Below are 19,338 nucleotides of genomic sequence, written 5' to 3'. Positions count from 1 at the left end.
TTAATTTGGCAGAATTTATCTTAAGCACATCGTTTCTATGAAATTCGCAGTTCTTTTTACAAATTGTCACAATCATAAGCATCACTTGAAAGTTATCTCCTAACTCCAAGGAAATTTCAAAGTATGCTAAGGTTTTTGTGGCTGATCCATCAAATTAGTGAAGTTGTAAATTGGTTTTCTGATGCGTTCTCAAACTCTTTTTCGCATAAGCGTAATCTAACTGTCAATATCCATTTGTAGATCCAATTCAAAGTTGTTGATTTTAAGTTTTATGCGGGGTTGTTTTTCTATTTTTTCTACATATTTGTGTTTTTTTTGTTTTTTTTTTAATGAAAAGGCTTTCATATTAGTTGTGTGTTTTTGTTTTATTCTTACAACGTTTTGTCTTTTGAATTTTCAAATGATTCATCTATGAGAAATGATTTTTATACTTACATGCTTGTTACGTGCTTTCATAATCATCAGTACAGGCCGAAATGATAATTACTGCTAGTTGAGGGATTTGAACCCAACCACAAAGGAACCTTTGACTCCATTCACTAGGAAGTTTCCCTTCGACCAACATCAATTAACACAAAAAAATTAAAGGAAATTAAACATCTATAAATGGCAAATGCGGTCATAACAGTAAAGCAGTCAGAGAGTGTTCTAACGACCGGAAGTCGTGAACATTGTATATTCGGTAGTTGATTGCTCTTTGTTTAATTTCCTGAACAGTACACACACACACACACACACACACACACACACACACACATACATACATGAAGAAAGCAGAGGAATAAAGCAATATCTATGAATGTTATAATGGTATACTTACCATCATCCAATTTTTCAGTTGACACTTTAGGAATGGCTAAATCGTTTTCAGATTCAACATCATCCAAATCTACGATGCTGCTCTGTCTAAAAAGAGGGTTTCTCTCTTCATCCTGGAGGAAAATGAAAACAGAAAATGTCAGCATTCATTTTTGTACTTTTATTTTATTTTTGTTTAACTAATGAGTCATCACTTATCAAGGCAAAAATCACTTAAGGATAAGAATTGATGAGATGAAATGAACATGATGAATAGTATCAGAAACATACCACCTGATCCAGAAAATAAATAATTATTCCTCCTTTGTCAGAAAATTCATAATGATCAGTTAACTAGGAATTAATCCTGTGCATACAAATATATAAACATATACACATACCCACTTTTATATAAAACTAGTCTGGATGCCCGGCGTTGCCCGGGTATTTGGAGGTGTGTGTAGAGCAAAAGAAAATGTTGTAGTAGGCAAACAGGCTCGAACCTGTATCACGAAGGACGAAAAGAATATGAAAAAAAAACTTGACGTCTTTGCTGTTGCATCCATCGCCAAACCGGAATTAGCAAAGGTTTAAATTAAGGCTATTCAATCGAAAACAGAGAGAGTGACTTTCGAAAATATCGGCGACAAAAAACGACCCCTCCTTGTAGAAAAATGTCTAGTTGAGGGTGAAGGAATTAATGTTTTTAGCCAATTTTTTGATAATTTTCATCCAAAGGGTCAAGCTTAAAAACTATACCAATTTCGAGAAAACCCATCGCTTCTATCGAAAGTGTTAGGCAGACACAAACAAGCATACATACATACATTTAAACAGACAGGTGAAATTTATATTATGGATATATAATTAAAATTACAACGATAACTATCATCTTTATATTAGAACCTATCAAGAAAATAAAAAGCTTAATGTACTGGATAGAAAAATCATTAGACAAGAAAAAAATAGATGATGAGAATAAAAATTGAACAAATTACGATATTTATTAATCCATCAAATATTCAAACAACGAATGATAACAAATAAAAATCCTTAACCAATGAACTATCAAAGATAAACTCTTTTCATAAGAGAATAAACATTAGTAAAAAAAAATGTATCACTGATTAGCATGAATTTGAAAAAAAAAAAAAAAAAACGTTTCTGCGAATCAAACGGCATTTTCAATAATATTAAATTTAATAAAGGAATCAAAGTAAAAGTCAAATAACTATCTTACTGCTGGTGCAATCTTCTACCTGTATAAGAGCCCGGTACTCTCTAGAGCAGAGTACTGTTGTTACATCTGGGCAGGAGCTGCTTGGAGCATCCTATCCCGCCTTGATAGAGTTTAAAGCTGGCTTTAAAACCTACTATGTGTGATACCCTTTTCTCTTCACTCGAGCCTCTTTCCTACAGAAGAGACATTACCAGCCTGTCTCTGCTCTATCGTTATTTTTATGGCAAGTGCTCGTCTGAGCTTCACCCTATCGCCCTCCCCTGCCAAACTGTCACAAAAAACATTCGTTTAGCTACAACCATTATCAACAATTTCCCCCACTCTCTATCTGTGCCTAAATGTAAATGCAGATGGATGCATACAACTTGGATGTCTTCAAGTCCAACATAAACAAATTCCTGATGAACCGCCCCCTTAAGTAAGACACTTGATGAAATCTCCAATACTAATGATTACTACGATACTATCTCATTGATTATTGTACACACAATAACTCTTATCCCTGAGTGGCTTCCGGGCTTTGATAAGTGGTGACTACCATGTAAAAGATTCCATGAACAAAACTTCTTTCCTAAAACTGCCCGTCTGTGGAACTCTGTTCCACTAGTTTGTTTCCCAGTTGACTACAACATTTACAAAACTAAATTCCTAACCGCTCGTTTCTAAAATTCCAAAGTTGTTTAACTTGCTTGATACCGAATTCCATCATCGTGACTCAAAATATAATGGTTTTATCTTTCCAAATTCCTCTTTGCTATTGAATATTCTATTTGCATATTTCGTATTGAAAAACGTCTGCATTCGATAACAAGATCAAAGTGTAGTATCTGTTCTTCAGATGCTGCACTTCAATTTCTTGTTCTCTGTCAGTGGAGGAGAAATCCTTCACGACTGAGGCAATTTTTATTTTTGTTCGTTTTCTCCACGTTAAAAAACGACCCTGCTGTCTAACTCTGTCCCGTGGGGAGGCATTGTAAATAGGTACAACAATGAGAGTGTTTGACAAGAAAAAACGAGACGGTTAGATAACATGTATGGGTGTAGTAGTAAATGTAAATACGTAACAAAGATCAAGCGGCTGATTATTTGTGCCACATTGTAGATAACTAGCGGGGGTGTCCGGCGTTGCCCGGGTGTTTGGGAAAAAAAAGTGTTAGTAGGCAAGCAGGCTCGAACCCGTGACATGAAGGTGGAAAAGAAAGTGAAAGAAAAGCTGAGATCTTACCGCTACGCTACGCAGCAAGAGGAAGTGAAATTCATTCAAATTTAATGATTAAGAAGTTGACTTGCGGAAATGTGTTCATGTAGGTGCAGAAACAAACGTTGGCTGCAAGCCAGTTTCTACTGTATTTTACTTCCCCACAATGCTGGGGAAAACCGGCTCCCCCTAAAAAGAGGGAGCTCTCCAAATGAATAGCAATTGTTTGATTTGAAGGCTTTTCCCCACATTGATCAAGGCCTTCAAGATGTCTTGGCCACGAATGTCAGGAAAGTCGATTTGCTTCGATTAGTTTCACTTTATTTATATGAAAAAGACGAACAAACATGTGAAAGGACGGAATAGAGGGAATTTTATAAAAGTCAATCAAAATAAATGTAGAGACGACGTCCGTTTGCAAATCGTAGATATTGTAATCTAGGGAGTATATAAAAAGTTCTCCAAATTAGTAACCCTCTCGAGACCCCCTCCCCCAAAAAGCCTTTTTTGGGCATACAAAGATGTGTGCGGCTGTTTTGCCTTATATATATATATATATATATATATATATATATATATATATATATATAGAGAGAGAGAGAGAGAGAGAGAGAGATAGATAGATTACATTTTTCAAGTAGTCTTTGCTCCTTTAATTTGAATTACATTTTTCAAGTAATTATAAGCTTTGAAAAATAATAAGTTGAATTATTAAAGTTCTGATCATCATTTTTAATGGCCACTTTCTGATACACCTAGTGCAGACATAATGAAAAACACTCCCTCTTTTTGGCGACGGCCAAACCGACGTCCGACCTCTCATCAAGGACTCTTGAGGCCAAAACACAAGTAATGTTATTTATGGATTTCTCGCTACGAACTTTTACAATTTTTAATTTGCATTTTTTTTTTTTTTTTTTTTACAAATGCGTCACCACTTACCAAGACCGATAGGCCACTCAAGGATAAGGGTTAAATAGTGTACAGTAGTCAAAAGGACAATATAGTAATCGATAGTAATGGAAGTTCGGTAAATATGTTAACTTAAGTAGAACGGCTCATCAGAAACTTGTTCACGTTGGACTTGAAGACAACCATATTAGAGGAAGACAATTCCACAGGCGTGCAGTTCTAAGAAAGAAACTTTGATCATGGAATCTATGTTTAGGTTTAGGCACAGATAAAGAGTGGGGAAAATTATTGATAATGTATTCAGCTAGTCTAGTGTTTCTTGTGAAAGTTTGGCGAAGGGGGACCATAGATTGAAGCTCAGTCGAACACTTTCCATGGAAATAACGATAAAGCAGAGACAAACTCGCAACATCTCTTCTGTGAGATAGAGGTTGCAGCGAAGAGAAAAGGACATCTCCTACGAGGCCTGGAAGTCTATTTTGAACCCTATCAAGGCAGGACAAGTCTTTTCTAGCAGCTCCTGCCCATATGTGGCAACAGTACTCAATCCTTGGACATATCTGGCTCTTATATAGATAGAGAATTGCATCAGCAGTGAGATATCTACTGGATCGATAGAAGGATCCGACCATTTTTCCAGCGGCCTTGGCAACAGATTTGATGTACGTATTCCATTTAAGATCAGGAGTAAAGGTCAAGCCCAGAAGCCTGTCAAAACTTGAGGCCTCCCCAAGACGAGTGTCATTCATTTTAATTGATGCCAGATGGGGATCAGAACGTTGATGATGTAAAGATAGAAGCTTGGTTTTAGATGCATTAAAAGTAACCAGCCACTCCTTTCCCCATTGTACAACGTGATCAAGATCAGAGAAGAGAGAATCGGAGAGAACTTGATCGTTTACTGTCTTAGATGTGCTACCATAGATGGTAGTGTCATCAGCAAAAATGTCTACGAATGATGTAAGGATGTGATTTGGAAGATCATTAATGTAGATCAGGAAAAGAGTTGGTCCCAGGATGGACCCCTGAGGGACTCCAGCATTTATACTGTGAGCTTCTGATTTTTGTCCATCAACTACTACTCTTATGAACCTATCAGAGAGAAATGATTTAATAATTGAGAAGACATTTCCAGCTATACCATAGCTGGAGATCTTGTGAAGTAAACCTTTATGCCATACCCTATCAAAGGCCTTTGATATGTCAAGAGCAATTGCCCTAGAAAGGTTGCCTCTGTCGAGAGATTCGCTAATCCTATGAGATATAACTGTAAGCACATCTGCTGTAGATCTAGCAGAACGGAAACCATATTGTGTGTCACTAAGAAGGTTATTTTTGCTGAGATGGTTGATTACTTCTCTATTTAACACAGATTCCAGCAACTTACTCATGACGCACAGGAGACTTATTGGCCTGTACTGAGAGTGGGATGAACGATTACCTGAATTCTTAAATACAGGGCAAACTGATGAGATTTTCTAGGGTGATGGGAAGCAATTCTCCTTAAGACAACGTTTAAACAGTTTTGTAAGTATGGGTGCTAGTTCTGGTTGAAGTTTTTTGAGTACTATAATTGGAATACCGTCAGGGCTAGTTGCTTTACTGGAATCAAGGTTTTTGATTAGCTTGGCAACATCACGTACAGATATTTGTATATAACATAGTGTGTTTTCTGATACAGGAGGAAATATTGGGGGTTGGCGGCCTTGGTCGCAAAGAGTAGAATTGGCTGCAAAGTTTTTGGCAAAGAGTTTGGCTTTGTCTGATGCTGACGAGATTAATTCAGGTCTATTGATGATAGTTGGGATAGAGCACACGCTTCTGTTCAAGATTCTGTTTGCTATTTGCTAAAACTGGTGGGAACCAAGCTGCTGCTCAGCTACTTTGGACTTGACGGACTGAGCATACAACTCTCTTGCGTTCTTTATTACTTTCTTACAATGATTGCTGGCAGTCCTGAAAGCGGCTTTAGTTTCCATACATCTATTACGTTGGAAGCAGTGGAAGAAGTGATTTCTGTGCACAATAGCAGCAGCACATTCTGGAGAGAACCATGGCTGGCTGTTAGGTTTTTGCTGGAACTTTTTAGAGGATATGAAATTGTCTATACCTACAATTTACCATTCCGTCAGGTCTGATACTATAGAGGACACGTCCTTTTTAAACATGGAACGCAGAGGAAGATCCGATATAAATGTACGGAAACTATCCCAGTCAGCCATTGTGTATCGATATACTGTACGATGGAGAGATACGTCTGAGGACTTATTACATTTCATTTTTATCTTAATTGATACAACTGAGTGGTCGGAAGATCCAAGAGGCGACAGAACGGAAACTGAACATAGTTCAGGGCAAGTTGTGAGAAAAAGGTCTAGGAGACTTGCATACTGGCCGTCATTGTCGGGCACACGGGTGGGTTCGTGAACAATCTGAGTGAGGTCATAAGCAATGGAGAAATCATGACAGAATCTCCCCTCATCATCAGTCTTGTTTGAGTGGGTCAACCATTCCACATTGTGAATATTGAAGTCTCCACATACGTGAATGTTAGCTGAAGGATATGCTGATAGAACTTGGTCAATTTTCTCAGATATGCTTTTAAAGATAGTAACTCCGCTGTTATGGGGGTGATAGAGAGTAAATATAAATGCTGTAGTGTGAGCTAGTGCTACTCGGAAGCACATATAGGGTAAGTTAGGATCTTCTCTGGAGATGTCCCTATCACATGGAAAGCCATCTTTTATATAGGCACATATTCCATGCCCATGGCGATCTTGGGGGGTCAGATTTGGAAGTTAGGTTAGAGTATCCTTTAATTACGAACTGATTTAGGGAAATAGTCTGTCCAATTCCGGTTTCGCTTAAAAATAAAAGGTCTGGTTTAGTCTCCTGTAATTGGGCTTCAACCTCTGGAAGGTTAGAACGTAGACCCCTGATGTTGGAGAAGGAGACATAATGTAAATAAATTTGCAATATTAATATTACCATATTTCGTGTCTTCATTTCATGGCAAAGGCGACCATGTGACTTCTCTTTAATCTCCTACTTAACCATAGAGGATGATTTCGCCAACTACAAAGAATAGGCGACCTCGTCCTCTACAAGTCTGAGAGTTAGAGTTAACAATCGCGGAATTGGACTGTCTCTGGAACTCGGGGCAGTTACTGGGCGCAAGAATAGAGAAATGTAGTCTACAATAAGCATGTAAACTCCGAAAGGGGATCCAGACAAAATAAATGACTCATATATATATATATATATATATATATATATTATATATAGTAATTTACAAAATATATATGGCTTAATCGCCATATATATTTTATAAATTACTAACTAGCTCTACCTACGTATTGAGCACTTTTGAAGTAAATACTTAAAGTTTACGCATAAATCTATACTTTCGTATATTAATTTTATGTGAGTAAATTAAGTAGTTATATATAACTATTATTGATTCGCGTCTGGATGGTTTCTTTCACAGAAAGAAATTTATTTGCAATATTCACAGAACCAAAAAGGGATAACAAGGTATGTGTCCAGTTTACTGGTATCTAATGTTATTCGTCCGTAGAAAAAAAAACAAAAAAAAAAAAACTGTACGTGTACGTTATTGTCCGCGTATTGACTGACTGTTGATTTGTATGCGTTAATGTCGCGCGTGCGCGCGCGCACACACACACACCACAACGAACAGTATATAGACGATCACACTTACACTCAAACCCTTAAAAAAGATACAGTGATACAAACATACCTGAACGTACCTATTTACTATGCCTCCCCACGGGACAGAGTTAGACACCAGGGTCGTTTTTTAACGTGGAGAAAAGGTACAAAAATAAAAATTGTCTCAGTCGTGTAGGATTTCTCCTCCACCGAAAGAGAACAAGAAATGGAAGTGCAGCATCTGAAGAACAGATACTACACTTTGATCTTGTTTATATATTTTATTGAGAAAGAAAAAATTGAACATAAAAAACGTACAAAAAATTCACTTCAACAAAATTAGGCACAAGGCCCTACAAGAAATTGGGAGGGGGAGGGTACAGGGTCTTTTTGACTATGTAACAGATGAGACTTTGAAGTCTTACTCTTGGCTGGCAACATTTACCAAAATACCTCAATCACTCTGTGGATCCTAATCTAACTAATAACCCCAGCGTTCAATGTAAAATTTAACTATGTACAATTTGTATATTCATTTCTGTGTGTTGTGTGTGCATTTTTTTTTTTTTTCTTTTTTTTTTTTTTTTTTTTTGTGTGTGTGTATGTGTGAGAAAATAAAGTTCGATTTCATTAGAAAGAGTTCTTGAATTAATTGGCATAAAATGTTCGTGGAGTGGGAAAAAACTAATGAAAATGTTCATTTCAAAAATAAAGAAAAAAAACTACTAATGTGTTGTTAGTAAGACCCCCCTGTACTATTCTATGTGGCTAGATCCCCCACTGTTTTCCGGGGAACCGAAAACAAGCAGAGCATCCCTAATGGGGTTTGGGGAAGTCGCCTTAATGGAGGTGGGAGAAAATAAAGCAACGGATGGAGGGGGTAGGAAGGTGACCTCTGAGTAGGGGGATGACCGGGGGCATCAGAAAATAAAGATGAGGAGCAGGGGGGTTGGGCAGACTCAGAGGTTCTCTAATACCAAAAAATAAAATCAGGAACAGGATCTCATTTGTACCACCAGTCAAGAGTTACTTTACTGAACTTATAATGCTAACCTAGGCGGGATGGGTTCCGTAGGACCCAGCACCGCCCATGCCATGCCTAAGGAGGGAACACGTATTGAAACTTGGCTCCTCGACGGATGCACAAACTAGTGCTGTGCACCCACCTCTTGTCAAATTCCACTCTAGGCAACCTCTTCCAATCGCATCTGATCTTCACTTTAAGCAAATGTTTAAAGTAAACGATCAGATCCCGATCAGGAACAGATGTCCCTTCGTGGACCAACTTGAGGCGCGCGATCCAAATGGTCATGCGCGCTACTGCTAGGATCGCCAGGAAAACCAAACTTTCCTCCCTGGGGAACGGCGGCTCCATGTTGTACACAAAAGTTCCTACGTCGAGATCGAGCAGACACTCGGCATCGATGCGAGCTGTTACCCCCTCGACATACTTTAATAGGGGCTGTATCCGGCTGCAACTAAAAAACGCGTGCTCGATTGTTTCGGGCTCGCGTTCGTCACAGCACGGACAGAAGCGACTGGTATGTTCTTTATACCGGAAAAGTATGTCGAAGAGGGGCAGCGCATTTCGGACCAGTCGCCAAGTCAGGGAGAATTCCGAGTTATTCAGAACCTCCCGTCCCGGCGCCCAACGCCATTGAGAACGGACAACCTCCATCGACCATCCCATCCGCCTACAAAGTGGATCCTTCGCGGTCCCCTCCACTAAATCCCGATACAGTTTCTTCCTTGGCTGATCGAGGACATTGGTCCCCGGCAAAGCTCTAAGAGCGGTTCGGCATTCGGAGAAGAACTTGGACTCCCCCTTCGGTCTACGACGACCTTCTACCGAAGGGTTGGGTTTGAGATTGGGAAACGAGTTCTCAACCACAGGGACCCAAGGAGCGTCTCCTTCAAGCGAACGACCCAGGAAAGCCAATCTCTCGGCGTTTCTATGACACAAGAGACTGGGCTGACCCAGGCCTCCCTCGCTCGGATTTTGAACACAGACCTCTCTGCAGACATAATGCTTACCCTCGTTCCACAAAAGTGAATCGAGGCGCCCTTGTAAGCGGGTTAGTCGTTCTGCAGGGAGAGGAAGTACAGACAAACGGTAAAGGATGAGCGGAAAGACGTATGTAGCACACGCCTCCGCCCGACCCTTCAAGGACAATTTCCTTCCAATCCAAGTCTTTACTGACGATTTGACCTTAGACTGTACTTCCGACCAATTCTTTTCCAGCTGAAGTCCCGGTCCAAACCAGACACCGAGAATGCGGACCGGTCCATCGGTCCAGCTGAAAATACCTGGAAGCGAGTTTACCCCGGTCCAGGCCCCCAACCGCAGGCCAACAGACTTGCTACGGTTGAAGATGGCCCCTGTTACTTCTTTGTATCGAGCGAGCGCCTCGACCACCGCTTGAACGTCCGTGAGGCAAGACACGAACACGGTGACGTCATCGGCGAACGCGGAAACCCTGGCTCGTGTGCCTCCAGGGAGAGCTATTCCGCGCAGGACTGGTGTAGCCGCCTCGTCCCTTAACTTGCGAAGGAGGGGTTCCAACGCCAGGACATACAACAGAGGCGACAGCGGACAACCCTGTCGCACCGACCGAGAGACAGCGAATGACTCCGACAGCTTACCGTTGATCTGCACCGCTACCGTCGGCCTGTCATACAGAACAAAGATCCACTTGCGGAAGTCCGGATTAAATCCGGCGGCCTCTAGCACAGATCCTAGGAACCGATGGTCGACCCTATCGAATGCCTTGGACTGATCCAAACTGATCAGCGCGGCTTCGGCGTCGTCTTCTGTCCCCTCTATGATCGAGCGTATCAAGTGCAAATTGTCTTGAATCGATCTCCCCTTCACAGCATAAGTCTGGTCCGCTTCGATCAAGTCAGTGATGACAACCTGCAAGCGATTCGCAAGAATCTTTGCCAAAATCTTTAACTCTGTGTTTAGCAGAGTCAAGGGCCTAAAATCATCAAAGTTTTCCCTCCCACCATGCCGTTGACCTTTCCTCAGCAATGTGATCACACCCTTGGTCACCTGTCCAGGGATGGAACCCTGGGCAAACCAATGGTTGAACATATCCTTCAGAATAGGGACCAACATGGGCGACAGCCTCAAGTAAAACTCGTAGGGTAAACCATCAAGCCCCGGGGATTTGTTATAGCCGACCTGCTTCAACGCAGTAATGACCTCATGTTCAGTAATAAGACCATCACAGCTAGCCGCCCGAGCCGCCGTGAGGCGGGGCGAGTCAGCCAAATAGCTGCCAAACTCATCAACCCTGAGTCCGGGTAGTTGGGTGAAGCGCACCGATAGATGCTCCCGAAACCCCTCGCAGATCTCCCGAGTCGATACTAAGGGGTGTCCTTCCAGGTTATGTACTTTACGAATGTACCCATCCAAACCGCGCCTTAAAGCAGCCTTACGCTCAACAGCGTCAACATTCACAGCCTCGTTAGAAACTTTCTTTAACCTAGCTCTAACTACTTGACCTTCATACCGCTCGCTAGCCAAGCGGTTGAGATCTTGTTTAGCTAGTGCTAACTCTAGGGGGTCCCCCCCCTCCACCGCCCGGGTCAGCTTATCCTCTAAACGCTTCTTTGCCTTAGCCTTATCTATCGCGAGGCGTTGGCTATACTGGACAGAGAAGCGCCTAATTTTGGCCTTGAGACTAACCCACCACTTACTCCCTGTAACCGCCCCCACTAAAGCCCGCTGAATTAGCTCAGTGACCTTCAACCGGTAGTCCTCCAGCTCCAACAAGGTGCTGTTGAACTTCCAGTATCCGGCCAGTTTAGGCCTAGCACTTAAGCTCATACGGGCCATAACAAGTTTATGGTCCGAGTGTCCTAGCAAGTGGAACGTGGGGCAAGATAGGAAGTCTACATCGCCTCTTCTGACTAACATCCGATCCAAGTAAGTGCTTGGATGGGAAGGCACTACAGGATGCCACGTCCACATCTCCCGCCCCGGATGATCCAGACGAAATCTGTCGACGAGATCGCACGAGGCCATCAGGTCAGACAGACTGCTGTCACACCACGCCGACCCGCTAGTCCCCCCGACCTTATCTATTTTGGGATCAAGGATTGCATTCCAATCCCCCATTAAAACTAACCGTTCCGGATCCACTAAGAAGCCCTCCAACCGTCGAAAAAAGGATGCCCTCTCTACAGCAGCATTGGGAGCATAAACAGCAACAATCCGAAAAACACTACAATTAACAGCAACATCAACAACAAGCGCCCGCCCGTCCTCGCCTGCGTGAACAACATTCACCGACGCTGACAGGGTGCGACTCACTAGCAAGGAGATTCCACGACTATAGGTATTGCCATATGCTGAGTAGACATCGTAATCGTTTACCAGCACCTGACAATCCGCGTCACAAACAAAGTGGGTCTCCTGGATAGCGGCAATATCTACCTTGAGGGACACCAAGTCTCTCACAACGCGCGAGGCCTTGCTTCGACACCTGATGCCCCTCACATTCAATGTAGCCAAGTTCAAAGACATGATCACTTACCTCAAGCACTGTCACAGACGGGTCTGAAATCCTGGGCAGTGAGGACATGGCAGGCCTGGCCAAGGCTGCCGGTAAGTAAATCCGATGAAGGTGATCCATCCTTGGCCACGCCCCCCACGTCCAGGGGGAAGGTTAGTTTGAGTGCCCTGTATAGCGATGGGTGTACATACATGGGGATTCTACCCTCACATTTAAAGAAAATGTTGGTCAGTGAAGGATGGTCCCTATCCACCAGCTGCTGGCCTGGGATCGCATTCTTCGCTGCCTTAATCATTGCCCACATTCCTCCAGTCCTACCGTCCTTGTTGACCCTAACGAAAGTGGTCAACAAGGGAGCGTCCTTGAATTTAGTGGGGTCTGTTACTAGGTCTCCACCGACTTTTTCAAAGTTTTTGAGTTTATTGTACCGGACCTTCTGTTGTCCTTTAAGGTCCGGAGCCGGTTGGAGAGGGTCTGTTTCACAAATCCTGCTTCCTGGCAGGAAGGGGAGCTTTTTGGTCCGTTCAGTGCGGACTTTGGGAGTGGGGGAGGGGACCTCTTTTGGTTGATGGGGAGGCTGAGTGCTTGGGGAGGGGGTAGCCTGCTCGTTTTCTTCTTTTTGGCTCCTGTCACGGGATGAGGGGCGGGAAGAGTTTCTTAGGGCCTTTATAGGAGAGGGGGAAGGTTGTTCGGGTTGCTGGGGTGTTGGGATCACAGGGGGCTCATCCTGTGTTGTTGTTGCGAGGGAGTCCTTCTCAGTCTCAGTGGGGGTAGGAGAATTTGCGCGTGTCTTGCGGCTTTTCCTCCTCCTGGCTCTCCTGATCTCTGTTGCGCTCAGGGCCATAGAGACTGTTGTTGTCTCTTCCTCTGCCTCTGACGCGGCCTCCTCCTCAGATTCTGGTAGTTTCCTCTTGTTTGAGGAGGAGGGTGTCTGTGTGTCCATTTTCTCCGTCTCGCTCTTCGGTTGTTCTTGGTCTTGGGTGACTGTCTGCAAGGATGGCTGTTTGTTGATCTTGCCTTTCTTTACGACCGTCACCCAGCCTGTCGGTGCCTCTGGAGGATTTGCGGCCGGCGCGGGAGCAGCGGCTTGATTTGTTGTCACGCTTGTTCCCGCCGCTTTTGTGGGCTTCTTCCCTCCATTCCTCTTCGGACAGTCCTTCGCCATATGCCCTTGTTGTGTGCACAGCCAGCAATGAGGCCTCCTCCCTTCCACTATAAGGGAGAGTGTCCACTCTCCGAACTTGAGTGTGGCTGGGATGGCGTAGAATCCAGCCTTGTCCAGGACCATCTGTACTTTGTAGTCCCCGGTCATGATGTTTCTTAATCCGCGGACCGGGGTGACTTCCTCTACGTCTCCATACTGGCTTAGGATAGCCCCCAGTTGTTTGGCCTCCATATAGCAGGGGACGTTTAGAGCAGAAACATTTGCTCTCCTCTTGTTCATATAGATGGGTTGGAGCTTTATGTTCCTGCTCTGATGGCAGGTCCTGGACAGCCTGACTGCGTCTTCGGAGGTGGGGAGCAGAACATCCCACTGTGCGTAACTCCTTCTACAGATGTAGTTGGCGGGAATGTTCTGCTCCAGCAACACGTTCATCATGGTGTCCTTGTTGACGCCCGTCAGACCCCTTGTCTTGGTGTCTGAAGTTATCAGCGAGAGCACTCTTTTCTCCAGAACTTCCACTTGACCCGGGAGGGGTTGGATGTTGTTCCCCTGGGTATACTCCTTGTAAGTGGAGTCGAAGAGTGCTCTGTAGTCTTCGGGCGTCAACTTCCCTTGCTGCTTTGGGGCCCCATGCCGGTCCTCCATCCTGGTGGGTGTCAGCTGGACTCGGGTTGGGGGGCGTAGCTGGTGTTGTGGGGCTCTCCCCTGTTATGGGCATTTTTGGTTTCGGAACGGGGCCGTTGCCAGGCAAAGTAGGCCATTGTGTCTTTGGCGTTGTTTCGTCCTGGCTTGGTTTGCTCTCCGGGCCGCTCCCCTTTCTTATTTTCTTCCTTTGCTGGGTGGCTGTCCCCTTGGGGGATGGAGGTGTCTCCCCTTCTGGTGCCGTGTTCCCAGCTGGAGCCTTGGTGGGTACTGTCAAGGGTGTCTCTCCTTCCAGCTTGCTTTTGTTACCACTGGCCGGAGAGTCACCCCTTTTCCGTATTTGGTCCTCTTGGGGAGTGTTGGGGGGCCAATCACTGTCTTCCCCGCCGAATAGTGAGCAGATGGAGGCTATTACATCTTCATCCAGCGCCTCGGTTTGGTCCGCGGTGCTGTTTTCCTCCTTTTCTGTTGGGGAGTCGCCCTTTGGGGGAGCGGGGGATGGGTTCCCCGGTCTTCCTCCCTTGGTTCTGCCGTCCTGGGGTGCAGCTGGTTGGCTGGGTTCTGCACTTTCCCCAGCTAGTGACTTAACGGCAGCTTTTTCCGCTGGGTTGCCCTCGTGGGGAGCGGTTGCAGGTGCTTTTTGGGGGGTCGCCGCGGGCTGCGGCCCTACCCTCCCGCTTTCTTCCAAGGTCGCCGCGCGCCGGGGCCCTACCTTGTTTCCTGGCGCCGTCTCGCCGGGAGATGCATCAGCTCCCTCACATAGGGAGTCGTTAGCAGTTGAGATGCTGCGCATTTGGGGTGACGTACCCCTCCTGCCTGGCATCGTGGCGGTTGCACTGGCCGCTGGCGCGGACCAAAGTGTAGTGGGGGAAAAGAAAACCCAGGGGAATGGAGGGGGAGGAGCGGACTTTGAAGAAATTAGAGTTTTTGACTTCCCCTCACGGGGATGTCGGGTTAGCAGCTCAGATCCCCCCGCGAGGGGGGAGAGCAGAGAAGAAAGACGCAGTGGGTGCTAGCGGGTCAGAGTGCCGCGTCGCAATTAAGAGAGAGAGGGGATAGGCATCCCTGCCCACAGAGGGGAGCAGAAACGAAGCACCCGCCCTACCCCACGTCACCCTACCCACTAACTTACCCCAACGGAAGCGAGAAAGAGAACCCTGTCTGCTCGATCCACTGGGAGAGCAGCGAAGATAGACAAAGTTTGGGCCTGGCAGGTCAGAGTGCTGCTCAGGCAATTAAGTGTGGAGAAATTAGACCATCCCAGTCTCGAGAAGTGAGACCGAAACGAAGAAAAAACAACATGCAAAAACAACAAATGAAAAAAGAAGGTCTCAACTACCAGCGATAGTGGTGTTGGTCCCGAGATTCCAGTCTCCCAAAAGAGGGGATCGGTTTCCGGGTCCAAGCTCCCACAAATGTGGAGTCGGTCCTCTAGGTCCTGACTCCCCAAAGGAGGGGGTCGGTCCTAACTAACAAAGGTTAGTAAGAAAAAACACCTTAACCTAGCCCGAAAGCCCGGTGGTGGGTCAAGTTTAGTAACTGAGGGAACAGATACTACACTTTGAGATATTAAATCTTTTATTCATGTTAAAAAATACAGTAAAATTAACGGTGAACAAAAAACTTAGGCACATGGCCAACTCAAAAGGGGGGATTTTGGGGGTCGTTGGTCATCCTTGTCACTCCAGAACTAAACAAAGTCAAAAGTTTCTCCCAGCTAGTATCTTCTTTCACCATAATACCGCATTCACCCTTTCATATTGTGGGACTTCCTAGTAACTCCCAATTTTTAAAACATTTTTTATTGACGAGTAAAAACAAAAAAGATAACAATAAAATGGTACAATAATTCATTTGTGTCGAGGGCGGGGGGAAGAAAAAATAAAAAGGTGATTAGTAGGACCCTCCCAACCCTGTCTAGTTGATAGACTGCCCGTTCCACTAGGTTTGTAAAAGGAACCTTGCTTCTGCGGGTCAGTCTCTAGGTGGGGATGCCCTCTAGATGGGGGTGAATGGAGAAAAGAAAATTTTTGTGGGTAAGGGATGGAGGTTAGTTTGTATTTCTTTTTCTCCAAGATGGGTAAAATTTAGAGGAAGGGGTGAAAACAAAAATTGCAGGTAAGAGGGGATGGGGATCTTGGAGGCTTCCTAATCGGGGAGGGATTGAACACACACTCAGCTAGCTGAGAGACTACTTGTTTAATTTAACTTTACAGAACTGCGCGTTCCACACCTAGGCGGGGAACACGTATTCAAATTTGGCTCCTCTTCGTACACACAGACTTGCCACATGTATCCATCTTCTGTCAAATGCCGCGCGATGCAGCCTTCTTCTATCACATCTGATCTTCACCCGTAGTTGGTGTTTAAAGAACGCGATCAGATCTTGATCAGAAAAAGACAACACCTCCCGGCAACCTTGCAGACGCGACGTCCAAATCACCATTCTCGCCACGGCCAGAATCGTAACGTAGACCATTTGTCTTTCCCGGTCCCACGGCGGCCTCACGTTGTCCACAACATTGGATACAGTAATTGGGCGAGGATGCTCAGGATCGATGCGAGCCGTCACCCCACTGACATACGACCAGTACTGGCGGAGTTCACGGCAATCGAAGAAAGCGTGATCCGTAGTTTCCACAGCCGTTGTCCCACAACGGGGACAATCAGGCGACTCCAGAAACCCAGAACTGCATTGTATGTTGTTGAGTGGAAGTGCATTTCGGGCCAATCGCCAGGTCAGAGAGAACTCCGAATTGTTCAGATGACTCGAACCTGGTGCCCAGCTCCACGCGGAGCGGATCTCACTCTGCTGCCACCCCAAACGCGCGCATAGCGGGTCGTCAGCGGCCCCCTTCACTAGATCCCTGTGGAGTTCCCTACGGGTAGCAGTCACAAGGTCACTGGACCTTGGTAGTCGTTTTAGCGCGGCTCGGCACTCTTTCATGTAGGCAGATTCTCCCCGCGGCCTGCGACGGCTCTCGATGGAAGGGTCGAGAACGAGGTCGGGGAAGGCGGCAGTAACCACGGGGTGCCACGGTTGGTCATCCTGCATATAGTGGCTCAGGAAGGCCAGCCTCTCAGCATCTCGATGACACTTCAAGTCCGGCATTCCCAAGCCTCCCTCACACGGACGTTGAATACAGACCTGTCTGCTCACCCAGTGTCTTCCTCTGTCCCAAAGGAGCGAGGACAAAGGCCCTGAACGTAGACGACACGTATGAACGCGTAAATAGACACACACACGCGTCCACACACACATAGGCACGCACGCATAAATATATAACAGAGACGTTTTGGTAGCGTTCGTGAATCGCAAACACTTGTTATATACACACACTCGGCCATATAACATCATATGTACCACTCATCTTCTATTCCCTCCTGCTCCTCCTCCTCAAAAGTCGTCTCTTGTCATACAATGTATTTAAGATGCCATTTTGTTTCACATCGAAGAAGTTTCTCTTAATAAAAGGAAACAAAGTATGATGGATGGTCAAAAATAAAATCAGGATGACTTAATTTATGATTGTTTTTTTTTTTTACCATCCATCATGTTATGTTTTTATCGTTTATGTAGATGCCTGTCAGTGTCACGTGCACATGTTTTTGTTAAATGACCCTTCAATACGTCCAACAATTATTTCATTGTGTGTGTGTGTGTGTGTGTGTGTGTGTGTGTGTGTGTGTGTGTGTGTTTGCGAATTGATCCGGATATGTCGTTTTCTGTTATTCACGTGTGTGTCCATCGATACCAATATACTTTTCGCAGCATACACTACATTTAACAATTCGCCTTTGTTTGCCGGTAACAAAAAAGGCTTTTACAGCTTTGGCATGCGAAAACATGTGATAATTGCGTTTGAGTTAGACAGTTATCTGAGGATAAAGGTTAGCCTCATTTTCAATTGGATGATAGAGCAGTCAGTACTGAAACGGTTTGAAAACTATGAGATACAAATATTTGTTTACACTGGACTTGAAAACACCATATTGTAGTCCACATAGAAACATTCATGCAATGACGTTTTCCACTAGTGGGAATTTCATGGAAGTTCTGTTTGATTTTAGCCACACAAAGAAAAAAAAAACGAGTTATTTGCAATGTTGGTAGAAAGGAGATTTTGTTGAGATGGTTTTTCAGGAGTAAACTGATCCTGAAATACCAAGAAATTAGGGGAAAACTAGCGATGGCAGTTTTGTGAGAATTGTGTTGCAGGGAAGATAAGTAATCTCCCACTAGATTGTGAAGCCGATTTTCTAAGATGAGGTGACAATACTACAAGGGATGTTCTGAATAATAAATGTTGTTCATGGAAAGTTAATTTAGTTTTTGGCAGAGAGAGAGAGAGAGAGAGAGAGAGAGAGAGAGAGTTCTTTGCTGTGGTTGTAGTTGTTGCTGTAAGCGTTTTATGGAGTGGCAAGAGATCGGAGCTCCACATAACATATCCAGTAGAGAGACTAGCAAGAGCCTTATCCTCGAATGGCCTCTTGGCCTTGATAAGTGGTGACTCCAATTTACAAAAAAAAAAAAAAAAAAAAGAAAGAAAAGAAACAAGATCTCTTCTGTGTGAAAGAAACTGCAGGAAAAGGAAGAGATAATTTCCACTAGATTGTGAAGTTGATTTTGTACTCTATTAAGGCAAAAAAAAAAACTGGACGAATCTGATTCTTATTTAGATAGTGCATCAGGAGTCATTGAAGAATTTTTGCACTAAACTAATATCAATAAACTAGCAAGATCCGTGGAAATTTCATGGAAGGAGAAATATATTTAATCAACAAATATGTTTTCATAAAACTGATATTTTTCTGGATAGTGCAAAAAATTAATGTTCGGACAGATAAACCAATAATATGCCCAAAATCTGAGTTTGTAAACATTTCTATGAAAATAACCTCCTTTATTATTTTAAATATAAACTGACCCAAATGAGATCAATTAATAAGTACTATTAAATACTCAGGAAGTAATATTGTGCTACATAGTTCAATACAACTAATAACATTACATTGTAAGAGACTATCTTTAATTTACTCTTTCGGTTGGTTGTTTTGGTCTTGGTTGTTTTTTGTTTTATGGCATATCAACTGTTTTTGGGGTATTTAATGCCGAATCCAAAGATTTTTAAGGGGCCTCACCACTGGATATAGTTTAAGGTCATATCCAGGACCTTAATTCACTTTTTCA

The 19,338-nt window shown here is 44.1% G+C and overlaps 1 protein-coding gene across 3 annotated transcripts in view; it reads right to left on the bottom strand.

Moving 5' to 3' along the window:
* Window positions 1-19,338, bottom strand: part of LOC145261207 (cilia- and flagella-associated protein 74-like) — a 2,330,915-nt gene that overhangs the window by 2,212,031 nt on the left and 99,546 nt on the right. For all 3 annotated transcript variants that reach the window (XM_080119545.1, XM_080119548.1, XM_080119547.1), the window contains exon 12: window positions 821-932. In XM_080119545.1, the coding sequence (XP_079975671.1) occupies window positions 821-932 (112 nt within the window). The remainder of the gene's footprint in view (window positions 1-820; window positions 933-19,338) is intronic.

Source organism: Euprymna scolopes, chromosome 37 (assembly GCF_053919585.1).
Source record: "Euprymna scolopes isolate OS-2025 chromosome 37, ASM5391958v1, whole genome shotgun sequence".
NCBI classification, from domain to species: domain Eukaryota; kingdom Metazoa; phylum Mollusca; class Cephalopoda; order Sepiida; family Sepiolidae; genus Euprymna; species Euprymna scolopes.
This window is presented reverse-complemented; position numbering and strand designations above follow the sequence as displayed.